At 38.0% G+C, this 21,989-nt stretch overlaps 1 protein-coding gene and 1 pseudogene across 1 annotated transcript in view; one reads left to right on the top strand and one right to left on the bottom strand.

Moving 5' to 3' along the window:
- Positions 1–21,989, top strand: part of SNX4 (sorting nexin 4) — a 76,299-nt gene that overhangs the window by 21,609 nt on the left and 32,701 nt on the right. The window contains 2 exon segments of the mRNA XM_014459269.2: positions 7,954–8,009; positions 16,141–16,213. Of these exon segments, the coding sequence (XP_014314755.1) occupies positions 7,954–8,009; positions 16,141–16,213 (129 nt within the window).
- LOC102420034 lies at positions 12,281–14,610 on the bottom strand (annotated as a pseudogene).

A 21,989-nucleotide genomic window follows, 5' to 3' on the forward strand; every position in this document is an offset into this window, starting at 1 on the left:
ACTATAATGGCATATTTATGAATTAATTCTATTAGAAAAAGAACATTTTGAAGCAGTAATTTAGATACAAGTTGTAGATTTTCCATGCAGTATACTCATATTATACTTTGCATCTTTTTTTCTTCCCTCTGTCCTTACAACTGCCACTCGCAGTGATGCCCCCGGTAATTGCTCACTCTTTATCAGGTATGAACGATGTTTCTGAAGAATTAAACTTGGGTTTTCCGGTCATAGTAAAATAAAAGATGAGCCTTATGTCATACTTCCTTCTAGGACATGGGGTCAGTTTTTGTTTTGTTTTTTTTTTGTTTTAATCCTCACCTGAGGATATTTTTCCATTGATTTTTTAGAGAGAGTGGAAGAGAGAGGGAAAGACAGAGAGAAACATTGGTGTGAGAAAAACACATTGATTAATTGCCTCCTGCACGTGCCCTGACCACAGCCCAGGCTGGGGAGGAGCCTGCAACCAAGGTACAGACCCTTGACCGGAATCAGAGGCCAGTTTTGGGTAGGCACAGGAGTCATTTTGAATTTGCATTTGTTAGTGAAATAGGCTTATTTAGTTTTTGTGCAGCTTTTTAAATTTAGTCATTAGAATTAGTATTTGGGAGTGAAATTGTTATCTAAAAATTGAAGAGCATAGTGATGGTAAGATGTTCACCCTAACTCCACTATATTCTCTGTATTATCCCCCAAAGTAATATAACAGTGGTTCTTGTAGGTTTTCACGCCTTCATCTCTTGTGTTAATTAAATAGGTAAGTAGAAAAATATATAGCCCTAGTTGGGCTCAGTGGATAGAGTGTCGGCCTGGGGATTGAAGGTTTCCAGGTTTGATTCCAGTCAAAGGTGTGTGGGAGGCAACCAATCGATGTGTCTCTCTCACATCAATGTTTCCCTCTCTCTGTCTCTCCCCTTCCCTTCCACTCTTGAAAAATCAATGGAAAAATATCCTCGGGTGAGTTTTAACAAAAAACACAAACAAAAAACTCCAAAATTAAAAAAGAAAGAAAAATATATAAATTGTTATACTACATAAATTGATACATGATTCAGATGATAATACATTAGCAAAAGTTTACTGGTCTAAATAACAAGAATAAAATGGCTTTGCAGTAATTATGAAAACACTCTCTAGAGCAGTGGTTCTCAACCTTCCTAATGCCGCGACTCTTTAATACAGTTCCTCATGTTGTGGTGACCCCCAATTTCATTGTTACAAATTGAACATAATTAAAGCATAGTGATTAATCACAAAAACAATATGTAATTATATATGTGTTTTCCAATGGTCTTAGGCGACCCCGTGAAAGGGTCGTTCGACCCCCAAAGGGATCGCGACCCACAGGTTGAGAACCGCTGCTCTAGAGAACTATGTATTGGTGCATAGGTATTTGAAATTTAGCACACAAAAAACAAGAGAAAATTATTTTCTGCACAGATAATATATAGTAAATCTGCTTAATTCTGTTATAACTGATTCTAATTTATAAATATATATATTTTAAAAATACGTTTTTATTGATTTTAGAGAGAGAAGAAGAGAGGGATAGAGAGTTAGAAACATCAAAGCGAGAGAAACTGTGACCTCTTGATTCATGGGTCAGTGCTTAACCACTGAGTCACACCAGCCAGGCTAATTTAGAAATATTTTGTTGGCAGATTATATGAAAAAAATTAAAATTTTCTTGGCAATTTATTACTTTATGGTACTCAGGAAGAGTACTAGAATTTTAGTTTAGAAATGGTTGAAATAACTCTAACCTTTAATAAATTATGTAATTTTGATAGGATTTTCTGAAAATTACTCCAAGGTATGCTGGGAGCTAATAATAAGGAAAAGAGCAAACTAAAATATAATTGTTTTTTTGACATCTCTTGATATGATGGAAAATTTAAAAATTTTTAGTCATTGATTTAGTTATTAGTTTAGTATCTAGTTATTACTTGTTTGTCCTTGAACCCAGTTCTGGCCATAACTTTGGTAACCTTGATGAAACTCCTAAGTTTCTCCACCCATATAGACTACAATGTTTACAGGGTGCTGAGTCTTATGCGTAGGTGCTGTTTAAATGTCCAGATATATTGTATTTGCCTAGCCTTATGGTACAACCTTGGTTTTGCTTTTATAAAGTCTCTAAAAGGTAATAATATCTAATATACAATATTAGTAATTTGAAAAGTCATACTTAATGAAATGGACGAGAAATAAAATGTATGGAGAGAATTTGGAAACCCGTATATCTTGCTGCATTCCTTATTTTGCTGTGTGCTATTTCTTGTTTTAAGTCCTTCCTTTCATTAAGGAAATGAGACCTTTTTGGTGTTTTTTTTGTGTGTGTGTGTGTGTGTGTGTGTGTTTTAGTGTCTTTAAAAAAATATTTTTATTGATTTTAGAGAGGAAGGAAGGGGGAGAGAGAGAGATAGAAACGTCAATGATGAAAGAGAATCATTGATCGGCTGCCTCCTGCACGCTCCCCACTGGGGATCAAACCGTGCCCTCCTGGTTCATAAGTTGATGCTCAACCACTGACCCACATCAGTCAGGCAGTGAGATCTTTTTTTATTTTTTTTATTGATTTTTTTTACAGAGAGGAAGGGAGAGGGATAGAGAGTTAGAAACATTGATGAGAGAGAAACATCGATCGGCTGCCTCTTGCACACCCCCTACTGGGGATGTGCCCGCAACCAAGGTACATGCCCTTGACTGGAATCGAACCTGGGACCCCTGAGTCCACAGGCTGACGCTCTATTCACTGAGCCAAACCGGTTAGGGCCAGTGAGATCTTTTTTAACCACCTTAAACACATATGTACATGCATGGATACATAAAACATATATATGTTATGTTGTCTACATATATATAGTTAGTGACCTTTCACTTATCCGGAGGTCATGTATTTGGCAGTTACAACTAACTTGATCATAGTTGAAAGCTGGGATTTAAGCAAAACTGAGTTCGGAGATGTCATTCCAGCTAATTGAGCCACACCAACCAGGGCTATTCCCATTTTTCAGATGAGGAGCCCTAGAAAGTAACTTACCCATGGTCACATAGTTGTAAGTGATGGAGTCTGAATCCAAGTCTAGACCTAACTCAAAGCTCTTCTTAATTACCATTCCATATTACCTCTCTTCACTTATTTGCTATGTAATAAATGTATGTAAAGATGATTGGTAGAGGAAGTGTTGGAAACTGTTTTTCAATGAAAATGAAATCATTCTGAATCAGACCACATATTTACATTTTTATAAGAATATTTGACCTTGGCTATTAAATTGTCATCCTGAAATTGAAATATCAGCTTACTTTTATTTTCTTTCTTTTTAGACATCTTTGATTTAATTTCTAGTTTGGGCCTGTAAGATTAATATTTTCTTAAATCTTTTTAGAGTAATTATTATACCCAGCAAGATAATTATAAAAATGTAGTTTCTTTTTATCTGTCCTCTATTTAATATAAACATGAAAAACAGACCTTTTTATTGCTGCTATATATTGGTGTTCCTTCTTTTTTTGAATAGTATTTATATAATACTCATTAATTGATTCAGTGAATTCAATTCAGAGTTTATCTCTAGAATAATGAACATACCAGTATAAACTAATTAGTCTAAAGTAATATCATTTTGCCCTGGCTGGTTTGGCTCAGTGGATAGAGCGTTGGCCTGCGGACTGGAGGGTCCTGGGTTTGATTTCAGTTAAGGGCACATGCCCGGGGTTGCGTGCTTGACCCCCAATGGGGTGTGTGCAAGAGGCAGCCATCAATGACTCACTCTCATCATCGATGTTTCTATCTCTCTTTCCCCTCTCCCTTCCTCTGTGAAATCAATAAAGATTAAAAAATATCATTTTAATTCAGTTAACTCAGTAAGTTACTTATATGAAAGTGTCATTCATATGCCCAAACCTTAAATGAATTTAGGCTGACCCAGAAGAATCTGGAACACTGTCTGTTATTTGGAGCAGGGACTGCCAGATACAAGATCTGCGCTCTTAGGATCTCTGCTAATCTGTGTATTACACAGGAACTCTGAGAGAGCCAGCGTGGAGATTCTGAATGCTAGGTGCCCTGAGTGTCAGGTATCTAGTAGGTGCTGTTGATACAGTAGTGAAAGAGCTGGAAATAAGCTCCATGTTCTTATGGAGCATATATTTTAGTAGTTGGAGAATTTAAATAAGATACTTTAAAATTGTTATAAATGATACAAATAAAATAATTTATCACTGAAAGAGTGTGACAGCAGAGATTTTTTCCCCAGGGGTTATTTCAGGGGTGGGCAAACTTTTTGACTCGAGGGCCACAATGGGTTCTTAAACTGGACCGGAGGGCCGGAACAAAAGCATGGATGGAGTGTTTGTGTGAACTAATATAAATTCAAAGTAAACATCATTACATAAAAGGGTACGGTCTTTTTTTTTTTTTTTTTTAGTTTTATTCATTTCAAACGGGCCGGATTCGGCCCGCGGGCCGTAGTTTGCCCATGGCTGGGTTATTTTGAGATAGGTGACAAAATGGGGATACTTTTGAGAGTAAAAGGGGGCACTATTAACAATTAGATTAGGACACAGGTATAAACCAGGACTGTCCTGTGCAAACTGGATCACATGGTTGAAGAGATAACATTTGAGCTGAGACCCAAATAATAAGAAATCTGCATTGGAGTCAACCTTGGGGGCCAGTGTTAGAGAGATGCCAAGTTGGATAGTAGTTTACTAGGCAAGGTTCGGGGGGAACAGGAGAATCAGGAAATGAAATAAAGGAAAGACAAGGTCCAGGACAAAGAAAGTAAAGTATATTATAGGGATTGGAAAGGGAGGGGTGGTGAGCTGGTGGGTTTTAAAGGAGAACATGGAAAAGGTTGTAAGTTGGGGCTATAGAATAGTCACGAGTTGTTTTTTGTCATTCAGCCAATACTTATTGCATGTCTGTGTTGTGCCAGGCATTGAAGGCATTGGGATATAGCAATGAAAAAAAGAGAAAACAGGTTAAAGCAGTTCTCAACCTTCCTAATGCTGCGACCCTTTAATACAGTTCCTCATGTTGTGGTGACCCCCAACCATAAAATTATTTTTGTTGCTACTTCATAACTGTAATTTTGCTACTGTTATGAATTGTAATGTAAATATCTGATATGCAGGATATATTTTCATTGTTACAAATTGAACATAATTAAAGCATAGTGATTAATCACAAAAACAATATGTAATTATATATGTGTTTTCCAGTGGTCTTAGGCGACCCTTGTGAAAGGGTCGTTCGACTCCCAAAGGGGTCGCGACCCACAGGTTGAGAACCGCTGGGTTAAAGTGTTGCCATGGTAGCTGTTATGCAACTCCAGGGGGCACTGTTCACACTGCGCTTTAAAAAAAAAGGTCTTTCATTCTAGTGGAGAGCTAAGAAACAAATAAACAACTAAGATGAGTTCAGATAGTGGTGTGTTAAGGGAAATAATATAGGGTGGTATGAAGCAATTATGTAAGGGCTTTAAAAATTTTTTTATTTTTCACATTAATGTATTTTTTATTATATTTGACATACAATATTATATTAGTTTCAGGTATACAACACAGTGATTCAACATTTATATACCTTACAAAGTGATTACCACAGTAAGTCTAGTATCACTGTCAATTACATAGTTATTACAGTACTATTCACTTTATTCCTATGTTGTACATTATGTCCCATGACTTATTTTATATCTGGAAGTTTGTAATTCTATAAGGGCTTTTTTTCTGATAAGATGGCTGGTATCTGTCAGATTTGTTATAGTCCAGGTAGTTTTCATAGAGATCTAGCTTTGGGGAGAAATTTCTGGTTTGGTGACATTTAACAACAAAAAAATTCTATAATAATAAAAGCATAATATGCTAATTATACCGGACGTCCTTCTGGACAACCTTCCAGACAAAGCCGGGGTTGGGAGGGAAGCCTGGGTCCCGGGTGCCGGAGGGAAGCCGGCAGCCGGGGGAAGGAAGGCCTTCTCTTGTATGAATTTCGTGCATTGGGCCTCTAGTATATATATGATATATTGATTTCAGAGAGGAAGGGAGGAGAGAGAGATGAAAGCATCATTGATGAGAGAATCATTGATTGTCTGCCTCCTGCATGCCCCTTATTGGGGATTGAGCTTTGACCTCCTGGTTCATCATTGAGCCAAACTGGCTAGGCTAGTTTAGTGACATTTTAGGGAACTTTTTTTTTGGAATCTTGTGAGATGATGAGCAGATTGAGCTGGATGTGACCTGACGAGAGTTTGGTAAGCAAAGATTAATAGGATGGTCATGGTTTACATTTGTTAGGACTTCCAAATTGGTAAATTGATGGTATTAAAAGTAAAAATTAAATTGGTAATATTAAGAAGTATGAGATTCAGGAAAAGGTACAAAGGTACAAATGAAAATTTTCTTCTTTACTGATGGCCTTTTATTTGTTTTGATCATCTTCATCTGAGGATAATTTTTCCATTGATTTTTTTAGAGAGTCAAAGGAAGGGGGGTGGGGAAGGGGTGAGAGAGAAAGGGAGGGAGAGAGAGAGAGAGGAGAAACATTGATGTGACAGAGACATTGATTGGTTGCCTCCTATGTGCTCCCAGACTAGGGCTGAGGATGGAACCCTCAATCCTTTTGTGTATGGGCTCTAACCACTGAGAGTGCTGGCCAGGGCTTTACTGATGGTTTTATGTAATTTCATATTCATTAATAAAGTCACATTTGTATGTGACTATGATGTCATTAACACTTTGTTATTTAGTGATTTTACTTAGCTTAAAGAACATAAAAGAGTAATATATGCCTTAAATTAAAAGTGCTTTTATTTGTGAGGACTTTCACATACGCTATTAGCTGGTATGTCCTAGAGATGTAATAAAGATCAAGAATTGGTGAAATATTGATTTTAGAAATAAGAGAGTTCCCTGAAATCAGTGACAAATTGAGCTTCTTTAGGTATTCTTGATAGCCCTTTGAATTTCTTTTGGTCTGAAGTTCTGGGAGGCTGAATAGCATTATTTGTTACATTTAAAATTTTTTCTTAGCCATGCAATCTGGGGAGTCCTAGTATTTTTGTTTTCTTTGTTTGTTTGATTATTTTGGGAATATTTGTAATTATGGGTTGGAAGTTGGACTAATGTAAAATTTTTAAACTGATTAGGATTTTAAAACCCAAACCACATTATGAAATTGATTCCTGTTTGAGCTACGTTTTATTGGGCCCTATATTTTCTATGCTTGGTCAGAAAAGTTATTTGGTGTTTTGTTTCTTAAAATGAGAATTTAGGATAGGATTTGGATATATTAAGTATAAATTGATACAATGAAATTATTACTTAATGTTGATTCCTCTGCTCTTTTGAAAACAATTATCTGGAAATAAGGAAAGTGTTGTCTTGTAACATTTTCTGCCAGCTAGTAAGTAATTTGATGTCATTTAGCTTGTTTCACTTTACTTTAGTACAGGCATTTCCACATTTCTTTATTTTCTAAAATACTTATTATGAAAATGAGAAAAACTAATGTATATTTGGTTTGGATTCCACCCGAGAACTACCCTAAGTAATGCACAGGCTTCAAAGCAGTCATTTTATTTAGTTTAAATAAACAGATTATTGTTTTTCTTGATTTGGAGAAAAGTCGACTACTTTTGTTATATGATCTATTCTGAGTTATAGTAATGCAGAGCTATATGACTGTTAGTGTGTTGGTGTTTACAGTTGTTTTACTTCGATGCCATCGAATGCCATGTATCCAGCTTAATTTACAGCATTATCTTTGTCGTGTTTTAAAAAATAACTGCTAAGCTGTTTTTTTTAGATATGTTGAATGTGTTTGACACATATGATATGAAGAAAACTATACTTAAGCATCTTAATTCTAAAGAGAAAATAAAAACTGTTTGGATTTATACCCTGAAATGTAATTATATTAAGTGAATAAATTATTTTTTCCAGGCAGACTCCAGGTTAAAAGCGCTTAATGCAACATTCAGAGTGAAAAACCCAGACAAGTAAGGTTTTGTTTTAATAACAGTTACAATGTTGTTTTGAATGGTGCCTATCAATCTATTTAATTTTTCATTTCTGAATGTATGCACTTCATTTACTAAATATTTTAAATAGTAATTCACATTTAGTGAAATCCTTTTACAGTCAAAAATTGATTTTAAAATTTGCTAACTTTATTGGGTTTAAGGTTGTAACTGTCTGAAGTTTTAGAAAATTAAACCACTGCTTTTTCCTAGAATAATTTTTTAAATGTTGTGGAAGTTATCAGAAAAATGAGAAAAGCAATTTTAATTTCATGTAAAGTAGTTTTTCTTATACGACTTTGCTTGACAAATGTGTACAAAGGTCAAGAGAAGAACATTATATATTACATGCATATTTTGAAAATAAACTTTCTACTTTGCATACCATGAAAATTTGATAGACAAATGCATACAAGCATATAATGTCATAGAGATGTATTAGTTATTTGACTTAATTAATGTCAGTTTGGTGTTTGTGGGAGCATTTCTATGTTAAAGGAAGCCAGTATATAAGTTTGTTCTTTTTAATCCTCACCCCAGGACATGCTTATTGATATTGAGGGGAAGGCTGTGGGGGAGAGAGAGAACATCAATATGACAGAGAAACATCTATGGGTTGCCTTCCCTTACACGCCCCGATTGGGAATTGAACTTGCAACCTGGGTATATACTCTGATCAGGAATTGAACCCAAAACTTTTCTGTGTACAGGATGCCGCTTTAACCAACTGAGCTGTACTAGCCAGGGCTAAGCTAGTGTATTTAGAAATAACTTTTCTTAGGATAATACCTAGGTATTTCTTAAGATTTTGATTTTGCTCATTCTCTGAAGTTGGTGGATAAATTAGGCTCTTCATTATATGGACTTTCACCTGGTATTTGGTTCAGCTGAATTTTTTATTTAAAAATTTGCTTATACAGATGAGGCTTTTCCATTTTTGGCAATTAAGATGATAAGGTCTGTTGGAATTTCTCTAGTTAGGGCTAAATTTAGCATTAATTTCTATATAACGTAAATATTTGTAGCAGACAAAGGCCAAGTTTGCATTGTTGGATAGCCTATTATGCCTGACTTTATAAACCATAATACAGTAACATGATGCCTTTGGTTTTTAAGATAAATTTTGAATATAAAATATAGATAAATATCTCTATATTTTTATAAATAAATATTTTAAAGTTTTGTTAATTTGGAAATTGTGATGGTAACCATTGAGATGCTTTTTAAAATAAAAAAATATATTTTTATTGATTTTTTTTTTTTTTTTTAAGAGAGAGAGGGAGTGAAGCATCGATTGGCTGCCTCCTGCCTCCTGCCTCTGTACTGGGGATCAAACCCACCACCCAGGCAACCTTTTGGTGTAAGGGTTGGCACCACCCAATGAGCCACATTGGCCAGAGCAAGTTGTTTGTTTTTGTTTGTTTTTAATCGACTTTATATCTTAGTTTTAGGTTCACAAAAAATTTGAGCAAAAATTATAGAGTTCCCACATACTCTCTGCCCCTACACATGAACACTACCCCTACATATGATATGGGTTTTGACACATGTAGGCATTATTATAGTATAATACAAAGTATTTTCACTGCCCTGCAAATCCTCTTTGCCCTGCCTATTTATCCCTTCCTCCCTACAGCCCTGGCAGCCACTGAGCTTTTTACTGTCTCCATAGTTTTATGTTTTTCTAGAATGTCATAATATATAGTATGCAGCCTTTTGAGATTGACTTGTTTCACTTTGTAATGTGCATTTAAGGTTCCACCAAGGTTTTTTTAAGGGTTAAAAATGACATCCATGGCATATAAGAGATGTTCTCTAGATTAAGAACTAAAATTATGTCACCCTCTAAAAAGAGCTTTGGAGCCCTAGCCGGTTTGGCTCAGTGGATAGAGTGTTGGCCTGCGGACTGAAGGGTCCTGAGTTCGATTCCGGTCAAGGGCACGTAATTTGGTTGCAGGCTCCTCCCTAGCCTGATCGATGTGTTTCTCTCACATCGATATTTCTCTCTGTCTTTCCTTCTCTCTTCCACTCTCCCTAATAATCAATGGAAAAATATCCTCGGGTAAGGATTAAAAAAATAATAAAAAAATAAAAAGAGCTTTGGAAAAACTTATAAGCAAAATTTATGACAGTGATGGATGTACATTCACTAGAGGAGCATGTAGATAAGACTTTTTAAATTAATATTTTAATATTAACATTTTTTTCAATTGAATGTTTTCCAACTTAATGAAAAATATTTTGCAAATTGAATGTTTGCCTTCCCTTTTTGACCTCGCTTGGGTTTTCTAGATTGCTAATTTTTGTTGTTACTCCTCTCCAAGGTTATTTTTTCCATTGATTTTTAGAGAGTGGGAGGGAGGGGGGAGAAGGGAGAGGGAGGAAGAGAAACATTGATGTGAGAGAGACACATGGATAGGTTGCCTCCCACACACGCCCCAACTGGGGCTGGGGATCGAATCTGCAACCCAGGTGTGTGCCCTTGACTAGGAATTGAACCCACGACCTTTTGGTTTGGGGGCTGACACTCTAACCACTCCAGTCAGGGCTAGATTGCTAAATTTTATTTAATATCCATATTATATACACTCGCATGCCACTTAACATTTTGGTTAACAACAGACTACATATATGATGGTGGTCCCATAAGAATATAATGGAGCTAAAAATTTCTGTTGCCTTGTGATGTAGCCATCTCAAATGTCATAAGAAAATGCATTACTTACCTGTATGTGGTGATTCTGGAGTAAACCAACTTACTGCGTTGTCCATTGTATAGAAGTACAATATAGGAAATTATGTACAGTACAAAATTCTTGATGATGATAATAAACAAATATGTTACTGGTTTATATGTTTATATAGTATACTTCTTATCATTTTTTTAGGGTGTGTTCTTTCTATGTTAAAACAGTTTGCTGTAAAACTGTAATTTTACACTGACAGCAGTCTAATACACCTTATGTTTACAACATCTCTTGATTGTATCATTTTCTCTTGCGCTTGATTTAATCTCATATCATTTTGTACAGTGACATGCTGTATAGGCTTGTAGCTTAAGAGCAGTATGTTATACCTGCAATGTACAACTGCTGTGCCACAAATTTTTAAAACATGCACTACCTGACTATTTAGTCAGGGGCATGGACCTCTTTTCCCTTAGATTGTCAAATAAAAAAATGACAACAGCCAACACAACAATAACTATCAAGTGTGAATGAATAAAAATTATACCTTTCTCTTTTTTTGTCAGATCGACAAAAATATATTTTTTGATGTAACACAGAATTTTAGTAATTAGTTTATGTGTGCCATAAGATGAAAAAGGTTGAAAATCGCTGGGCTATACCACTAAGATTTATGTAAATGCACTCTATGATGTTCACACAATGATAAAATTGCCTAACAAGAGATTTCTCAGAACATATTTCTGTTAAGTGGCACATGACTGTATAGAATTTTAAATGTGATCTGATGATAAACATAACCAAGGCAGTTTTTTACTTCTAAGTTCTTGTTAAAGTGTATAATTAATGTGTAATTAGTAGTAGAATTTGTTTGCCTTAAGTTCTAGATAAGAAAATTGTCTACATCAGTCATTATTATAACAAATTCTTAATATATAGAATCTTTGTTCTATATATAGCTAGACCAATAGATTAATTATTTTTCATGCCATTACTAAAATAGTGTACATCACTAAAATACTTTTATTCTATCCTTTCTTAAAGTCTAGAAAACCAGAAATATTATTTCAGAGGGATTACCAAAATGATACTTGGTTCATGCATATTTATCGTTCTTAAAACTAGACTGTTTAGAACAGTGAAGAGGAAGATCTTGGTTGGGTCTTCTACTTTTATGTGGCAATATTTAGGTAATATTTGGACAATATTTAGTATGTAGACAGTGATTAGTAGGATGTGTGAGATGAAACATGGCAGGGGAAATTCAGATGACACCCAGGTTTCCATCTTTAAAATGCTATGGAACATAGGAAGAGAGATTGGGGGGAGGGGGATAAGTTGAGCTTTGGATATGAGCAAGTACAAATGTCTGCTAGTCAGTTGGCTTTATAGATCTGGCATTTAGGGGAGAGAGAGTTGGGCTAGAGATAGACATTTGGAATTTAGCAGCATGTGGTCATAATTGTGAAGTTTTGTGATGATGAGTCCCATAGAGTGTGTAGAATGACTGATTGATTGTAAGATGCCTGAGGATCTAGGATTGAACCCTAAAGAAGCCAACTCTTTTTTTTTTTTTTAAAAGGCAAACACATTAGCTTTAATACAGCCAGTACATAATAGAAATTAAAAGAGTTATTTTTGGGAAAGCTAATGTAAATAGAAAAATTGACTAAAATATGCTCACTAAAAGTCCTGTCATCAACATTTTTTGTTTAGTTTAGTATGTGGCAGAATATAAATACATAACAATATGTCTTTTCTTATCGCTGGTAGTCTTTTGTGTAACTAAAATTTGTAGCTAACATTTTATATAACAAAAGAAATAAGATTTTTAAATTATCAGAAAAGAAACAGGGATATAGGAAAATAATACATTTTAATTAAATTATAGAGGACAGTTACAATGAAAATCCATCATTTTCCTTTCTAAGTTTGTTTTACAAAATAAAATCAACCTGTATTATGCTGTGACCTGCTAAGAGGGCATAAATACTGTGGCCCTTTCAAATGACAATGGGCAAAGACAAAATGTTATCTTGATGTCACAGCTTGTTCTTAGTTTTTAACTGGAGTTGAGCTTCCTTTCATAGTCTTCTTTAAGTGGTGATAGTTTGGCAAGATTTTCATCAGAAAATCCAGCTGTAGTGTCTGGGGCTGCAGTCGCTCAGTCTGCACCCGACGAAGGCAATCTACACCATAGATCGCTGTATTCTCAGGGATGACTTCAAATGTATTTAGGTTGCAACAAGCCCAGTGATGTAACCACTTGTCAATATTATGTTTCTGCCTACGTATGCTTTTGATTCAATAACATTATTATCTCCCATTTTCATGGCTTGGGAATAACAGCCAACTTCAAACACGTTATTGGTGCCAATGATCATAGGCTTCGGTTCCACATCTTCAGTGTCAGGGGTGATATTATCAGGGTGAGCATTTATGATCAGCGCCTGTTCTTCTATTAGGTTACCTTCACCAATCACTATGGGTCCAGCCTCCGCAATGATTCGTGCTTTAGGGTGGATCACTGTCCTAGGTCCTATAGTTACATCGCCCCTGATTTCACTTTCTACACACACAACTGCTCCAGGAGCAATCTTCACACATTGGCGATCAGAACAGGTTCCATCTCTGCAGAGCAGAAGCTACCTCTTTAAGGGCATTTTCCAAAGTGTAATCTGAGAATTCTGAATCCTGTGGGCAAGCTTTTATAAATTCAGGTTCCTGAATCCCCCATGACCTCTGTGTACACTGTGGTTATTTACAAGTCTCTCTTGCTCAGAGGCCCTCAATAGTGTTTTTTAGAAACACGTTAGGCATTCTTTGCAAACTAAAGTTGGAGTGTAAGAGATGGGTGAAGGAAGTGAGTACCCAAGGAGACTTTAGGAGTAACCAGAAAGTAAAAGGAAAATCATGAGGAAATGACACGGATGTCAAGGGAACAAGTTTTTGAGGAGGGTGAGGTCAGCTGTTACATAGCTGGAAGGGTCAAGTAAGATGAGCACTAAAGTGTATCAGTAGATTTTAGCAACATGAAAATAGTAGGTGACTTGCTCATAACCAAAGCTCAACGTGGGAGTTAGGGGCACCAATGTGGGAGTTAGGGGCTGAGCAGTGAACAGAAAGGGAAGAAGTGGTTATTGCTAGAAAAATAATGCCTTATAAAAGTGTGGCTGTGAAAGGAGTGGGTATTTTTTTTTAAATCTCATTTTTTTTAATTTTTATTTTTTTAAAAATATATTTCATTGATTTTTTATAGAGAGGAAGGGAGGGAGAGAGAGAGTCAGAAACATCGATGAGAGAGAAACATCGATCAGCTGCCTCCTGCACATCTCCTACTGGGGATGTGCCCGCAACCCAGGTACATGCCCTTGACCGGATTCGAACCTGGAACCCTTCAGTCCGCAGGCCGACGCTCTATCCACTGAGCCAAACCAGTTTCGGCAGGAGTGGGTATTAAGAAGGTGTTAACAGTTGGGAGTGTTATCAGGGGAGTGTGTGTGTGTGTGTGTGTGTGTGTGTGTGTGTGTGTGTATCTGTATCTATCTAGGAGAGACCGTAAATTTATTGACATATTAATGAGAAGGAGCTTGTAGAGAGAGGAAGTTAGAAAACAGGAAAATGGAGTCTAGCTGGGATAGAATCTAAAGTGTTGGATGGGAAGAAGGATCCTAGAGGGAAGGAAGAAATGATGTGATATTGGGATGTTTCTAAGTTTCCTAGTAGGAGGTGGAGGTGGAGATAGTTCCTATCTGATGGCGTCTGTTTAATCTGTGAAGCTTGGCTAGAGAGTGACAGGTGGTGGTATCAGAAGTTTTAAGTATTGGAGAGTGACAGTTATTAGATTAGGAAAACCGATTACTGAGCAGCATTATATTGAGGTTAGAGACCATGAGTTTATTTCTGTACCATATGATTTTTTTATTTAGAGAGAGATTTGATTTGATTTGTTGTTCATGCTCTCATTGGCTGATTCTTCTTTATTTTAATTTTTATTGATTTCAGAGAGGAAGGGAGAGGGAGAGAGAGATAGAAACATCAATGATGAGATAGAATCATTGGTTGGCTGCTTCCTGCACGGTCCCTACTGGGGATCAAGCTCGCAACCCAAGCATGTGCCCTTGACCGGAATCGAACCCTGGACCTTCCAGTCCGCAGTCCAATGCTCTGTCCACTGAGCCAAACCAGCTAGGGCATCATTGGCTGATTCTTGTATGTACCCTGACCAGACATCAAACCTGCAACCTTGGTGTATGGAGACAATGCTCTAACTCACTGAGCTATTGGTTAGGGCCCATAAGGTATTTTTAACCCCTTAAATTTTTTCCTGTTTTTTTGTTTTCAAGTAATTTTATCTCTGTCTCAGTTCCTATCGCTTCTTGGCCTTTTGGCTAAGATCAAGTATAGTTAATCTATCTCAGTCCCCCACACAGTACAAATTATGAAATATGACATCTTTTCTTGGCTTTAAAAATATCAAAAGAAAGTATGGTGTTTATTTTAGAACTAGAGGCCTGGTGCACAAAAATTTGTGCACTCGGGAGGGTCCCTCAGCCTGGCCTGTGCCCTATTGCAGTCTGGGACCCCTTGGGGAATGACCACCTGCTGACTTAGGCCCACTCCCTGGGGGATTGGGGCTAAGCTGGCAGTCAGACATCCCTCTGGCAGCCCGGGAACCCTCGGGGGATGTCCACTTGCCAGCGGGGAGCAGGCCTAGCTGCAGTCGGACATCCTTAGCGCTGCTGAGGAGGCGGGAGAGGCTCCCACCACCACCACTGTACTGGCAGCTGTCAGCCTGGCTTGTGGCTGAGCAGAGCTCCCCCTGTGGGAGCACACTGACCACCAGGGGGCAGCTCCTGCATTGAGCGCCTGCCCCCTGGTGGTCAGTGTGTGTCATAGTGACCAGTGATTCCCAGTTGCTCTGCTGTTAGGGTCAATTTGCATATTACCCTTTTATTATATAGGATTTAAAAAATTTGTATTGGTGCATAAATGTTCAAGACCTATAACATATGGTTAAATAGAATCAGTTTTATTATTCTCAAGAACTACAGTTGACCCTTGAACAATGTGGGAGTTAGTAGCTCCAACTGCTCCCCGCACAATCAGAAATCCACATGTAACTTTTGACTCCTCAAAAACGTAATTACTAATAGCCTACTGTTGACCCGAAGCTTCGCCAATAACATAAAAATCAATTAACCCATATTTTGTATGTTATATGTAATATATACTATATTCTTACAATAAAGTAAGCTAGATAGAAGAAAATACTAAGAAAATCATAAGGAAGAGAAAACACATTTATAGTATTAATTGGGAAAAAAATTCATGTGTTGTTCAAGGGTCAGCTGTACTGTTTTGTCTTTCAATTTTTTATGTGTTTTCATGAGAAAAATTGTTTTATTCATTTCTTGCTTCAGGAGATTTACTGAACTAAAGCACTACAGTGATGAACTACAGTCAGTCATCTCACATCTTCTTCGAGTCAGAGCTGTAAGTGGTCCCCAAGAATTTTTTGGCACACTTCTGTAAGAAAGTGCTTCTCATGTAATCATTATGTTGTTAAGTAATGATAGTATTTATAATGAATAACTGATTTTTACATTCAAATTTGGTGGGCTTATCAAAAACTGCATTTTTAAGAAATGCAAAATGTTTTCTGGCATAAACAACTTGAAGAATTTTAGCCCATTTTCTCTGTAGTTTGTATATGGTTGTTTTGACATCTTGTGAAAAAATGTGTTTCAGTGTTGGACACAAATAAGTGGGATTTTATGTCTACATATAATATTATCTGGTTTTTCAAGTTTTTTTTTTAAGGTTGTGAAATAGTTTATATATGTTAGGCCAGCGATTTTCAACCAGTGTTGTACAAAATTTTTTAAAAATACGTTTTATTGATTTTAGAGAGAAACATTAGTCGGCTGTCTCCTGCACATCCCCTATGGGGTCAGAGTCTGCAACCCGGGCATGCACCCCGATGGGGAATCAAACCAGCAATCTTTTGGTGCATGGCATACACTCAATCCACTGAGCCATACCAGCTGGGCCCCCAAGAATTTTTAAAACATGCAATACCTGACTGTTTAGTCAGGGACACTGACCTCTTTTCCTTTAGATTGTGAAATAAAACAATGACAACTGTCAACACAACAATAGCCATCTGGTGTGAATGAATCAAAATTATACCTATTTTTTTGTCAGATTGGCAAAACATACATTTTTGGGTGTGCTATAGAATTTTAGTAACTGTCTTATGTGTGCCAGGAAATGAAAAAGGTTGAAAATTGCTCTGTTAGGCCAACTAGTGACTGTGCTGTTAAATTCTGCTAAACAAACTTATTTGAGGTAATTGATGGTCTGCCATGACAAAGGTAACTAGAAATCAAGGAATAATCATTATATTTAGCCGTATAATTTGGCTTGTAACAGACATGGAGAAAAATACTTTTGGGTAAATTAACCCTTTGAGTGCCAACCAATATCCTAGGAACTATGCTAAAAGTGCCAAGGCATTTTTGCTGATTTTACAGCAGTTTAGGAAAAAAATTATGAATCGCAAGTAAATGAAGTTACATATTCAAAAACTTAAGGAAACCTTTACTGCATTGACATATTTAGCAATATCACCATCACTAATAAAAGCAGACTTAGAACTGGACGCCATTTTGAAGCTTTGATAGCGCTCCCGGCACTTTTGGCAAAAGACAGGAGGAGCGTGATCGCGCTCCCCGGCACTCAAGGGGTTAATGTAGCTGGAAAATTATGTCATCCACTCTGTTCCTTTGGGCTAACCTAGAGGAAACTTAGAACTTGCCTTAATGGCTTTGGAAGATGCTAAGTTACCAGGTCTAGGATCACATCTGATACTGATGGGGATCTTCTTGAAATGAAATATATTATCTAGGATTTGTTTTAATACAAGAGTCTACTGGTAAAGGATGGAGAGTAGGGGCAGTTTTTGATGAAACTAGATTGGCCATATAATTATTGAAGGTGAGTGTTAGGAAATGAAAGAATATTCTATTCTCTATTTTTTGTATGTTTGAAGATTCTATAATAAATTTAAAGAAATAGTATACGGGGAAAAATCCTTCTGAAGATTCTCATATTGGCCCAACCTTCTTTTTAACCATTCAGAGTACCTTTGGACTCCTTAAATAAATTGTAAGATACTTTTTAGGAAAAGAAATGGTACTTGTCCTGGCCGGTGTGCTCAATGGTTAGAGTGTCACCCAGTGCATTGATTCCTAGTCAAGGGCACATACCTCGATTGCAGGTTCAATCCCTAGCTCCAGTTGGGGCGTGTGTGGGAGGCAACCAATCAATGAATCTCTCTCACATCAATGTTTCTCTCTCTATCTCTCTCTCTCTTCCCCCATCACTGCCCTCATCCCTCCTACTCTTTAAAACAATCAGTAGAAAAAATATTCTTGGGTGAGAATTAACCTCCCCAAAAAGAGAAAAAAGAAATGGTGCCTGTGAGAATTATTAGGCTAGAGTCAAGAACTGGGTATTGGAAAGGACTCTGGATTAATGAGATAAAATTTCTAGTTCTTTAGTTGCCCTCAGATTACCCAAACATATTAGGCAGCAGTTGTTATGGAAAGTGCAAGTGGGGGACAGAGAAAATCCAGAAGAATGGAAGAACAGTTTATACTGCTTTGACTTTTGTGCCAGAAAACTTGGAGAATCTACTTAAATTTGAAGTCTGGCTGATTATAAAGCCCTTTAACCGAAGGGAAGGGGGACAATGTAGAGACCATCATTTAGCAGGAAGCTAAACAGTTCTGGGAGTCTCTGGTAGGCAGAGGTTGGTACACTATTAAGCAGGCACACGACTAACCCCAGGTATTGAAAGGTTCTTTCACACCCAGAAGAAACTAAGAGACAAAGCAGAAAAACCAGCCAGAATCAGATTTAGCAGAAATCTCAGAGAAGAGTGGTGAATTGAACAAATTGTAACAGTTAAACACTCAGAAAATTCATGAAGCACAGGGAATACATTTAAGTGAGATCTAAAGGAGGGAGAAATGATTGCCATTGTGAGTGTGCTGCAAATCATTTAGCCTAAAGGAAAGTATGGATGAATTCTTTTATAAAACAAGTCAGAAAATTGTCACAAGGTAAGATCTGAGAGTAATTATATTTGGATTTCTGCTAATATTTTAAAATATATTTAAAAGTGTGATGAATATTTAATAACCTTTAAAGATTATAACAAAATTTAATTATGTTAAAAAAAATTTTAAGAGTTCCACGTAACTGTCCTTATATTCTTCTATATTCTTTCTATACTCCACTTTCATCCTCCAACTATTCTCAACCATCCCAAACTTTTTTTCTGCCCTAGGAGTTTTATTTGTTCTTCCCCGTGCCTGTACTATTCTTCTCACCCTAAAGATCCTCTCTTGGCCTGTGCTCTCTTGTCATTCATCCTTGGCTCAAATGCCTCCCCAGAGAAATCTTTCCTGGGTATATTATACAAAATAATTTTATTTTTTTGTTGTTAATCCTCACCTGAGGATATTTTTCCATTGAATTTTAGAGAGAGTGCAAGAGAGGGGGAGAGACAGAGAAACATTGATTTGAGAGAGACAGATTGTTTGGTTGCCTCCCACTTGCGCCCTGACTGGGCTGGGGATTGAACCTGCAACCAAGGTACATGCCCTTGACCGGAATCGAACCCGGGACCCTTCAGTTTGAGGAGTGATGCTCTATCCACTGAGCCAAACCATCTAGGGCTTCTTTTTTTTTTTTTTTTTCCTCACTCGATATTTTTTTCATTTATTTTTTTCCTCTTTTTAGAGAGAATGGAGGGGAAGAAGGAAGGGAGAGAGGGGAGAGAGAAACATCAGTGTGAGACAAATTGACTGGTTGCCTCCCGCAGGGTCCCCAGTGAGGATCGAGCCCACAACCGAGGTACATGTCCTTGACCAGGAATTGAACCTCTGACCCTTTAATCCAAGAGCCGATGCTCTAACTATTGAGAAACCGGCCAGAGCAAGATGCAATTTTCTATCATTTCCATGTCATTTTCTGCCATCTCTGTTGTCTTTATAGTGACACTATTTCACATTGCATTCTGTACCATTTGTTAATTATCTCCCCTACTAGTATATGTGAGCTCTACAAGAGCAGGCACTTAGTTCTCTTACTGCTAATTCCCTAGAATAATGCCTGACTCATAGTAGGCACTCATTGCAAATTCACTGAATGGATGAATAAATTAATGTATATGCTGACAATTTTATGTTTAAAAAGATCTGGCCCGTCCAGTGTGGCCCAGTGGTTGAGCACCAACCTATGAACCAGGAGGTCACCATTCAATTCCAGTCAAGGCACATGCCCAGGTTTTGGCTCCATCCTCAGTGGGGACATGTTAAGAGGCAGCCGATCAATGATTCTCATCATTCTATATCTCTCTCCCTCTCCCCTTCCTCTCTGAAATCAATAAAAACATATTTAAAAACAAACAAAAGATCTGAAAAAGCAGTAAGACAAATTGGTTTTTGAATTTAATTATAAACTAATAGAACTGGTAACTAATGTATTTATGACAAGAACCTTTAAAGAAAGTGACCTTGTCATCAAAGTGTTTGTAATGTACAAATGAGGGAATTCTGGGTATAGATACTTATCCTTAACTTAATGAAAACAGGCTTCAGAAACTTTATTGACATGAAAGATAGCTTGAACTCTTCAGAGGAAAGGTGGCACTTGATTTGTGAGTCACATTGAAATTAGACTATAAATGAGAGCAATACCCATGAAAAATGCAGACTGCTTTCTGATTAGCTAAAATTCTGATTGTTTTTAAATTGGGAGAAATGCTATTTAGTCATGGACAGTAACAGAAAAGTAAAAATGGAAGGTTAAAATTGAACACCGACAGAGTCTGCAAAGCATGAAGAAAGCACCAAAGAGAGCCTTTTTGTAACATTCAGAGCATGAAGAGGAGATGATGAACTGTTAACACATGTGAAAATAGAATTATTGGGCTGTCTTTTCTGTCAAGGATAATGCTTTCGAAAGTAGAGGATGCAAAAAATAAATCACAGGTAGGTTAAAGTGTTAAATATTTAAGACATCAGAACAACCAGAAAGGGAGCTGGCTTTGGGACTTGTCTCTGTCATTTACCAGGTCCTTCTGGCAAATCCAGTAACTTTTGAGAGTTTGGGTTTTGTTTTTTTTTTTGGCTAGAAATGGGAATATCTGCCTGGCACATAGTAAGTGCTAAATAAATATTTATTAAATGAATGGGTGCCTTATTCATAAAGTTTATGAAACGCAGATGAGGTCATTTGCTTTGTAAACTAAAAGAAAAGGAAACTAATACTATTGATATCTAACATTTATTGACCACTATATCAGCCACGGTGTTCAAGCACATTATATTACTAGAGGCCCGGTGCACAAAAATTTGTGCACTCGGGGGGGCGGGGGGAGGGGGGTCCCCCAGCCCAGCCTGTGCCCTCTCGCAGTCTGGGACCCCTCGGGAGATAATGACCTGCTGGCTTAGGCCTGCTCCCGGGTGGCAGAGGGCACGCCCAATCCCTAAGTGCAGCCCCTGGTCAGGCTCAGAGCAGGGCCGATTGGGGAGTTGGGGCGCCGCCCCATCATGCACAGAGCAGGGCGGATCGGGAGGTTGCAGTGCCACATTCAGTCACGCTCAGGGTAGGGCCGTTTGGGGGGTTGGGGCACCGCCCCCTGTCACACTCAAGGCAGGGTTGATGGGGAGGTTGTGGCGCCACCCCCTGTCACGCACAGAGCAGGGCCGATCAGGGGGTTGGGGCGCTGCCCCCTGTCACTCACAGAGCAGGGTCGATCAGGGGGTTGGGATGCTGCCCCCTGTCACTCACAGAGTAGGGCCGATAGGGGAGTTGGGGCACCGCCCCCTGTCACACACAGAGCAGGGCGGATCAGGGGGTTGGGGTGCTGCACCCTGTCACACTCAGGGCAGGGCCAATGGGGGAGGTTATGGCTCTACCCCATCACACACAGAGCAGGGCCCGTGGAGGGGGGTTGGGGCGCCACCCTCTATCACCCACAGAGCAGGGCCGATCAGGGGGTTGGGGCGCCGCCACTGTCACACTTGGGGCAGGGCCGATGGAGAGGTTATGGCTCTACCCTGTCACACACAGAGCAGGGCCCGTGGAGGGGGTAGGGGTTGGGGCGCCACACCCTGTCACACACAGAGCAGGGCCGATCAGGGGGTTGGTGCACTGCACCCTGTCAAACACAGAGCCGCAGGGCAATCAGGGGATT

The sequence above is a fragment of the Myotis lucifugus genome, unplaced genomic scaffold (genome assembly GCF_000147115.1).
Source record: "Myotis lucifugus unplaced genomic scaffold, Myoluc2.0 scaffold_105, whole genome shotgun sequence".
Taxonomy (NCBI): Eukaryota; Metazoa; Chordata; class Mammalia; order Chiroptera; family Vespertilionidae; genus Myotis; species Myotis lucifugus.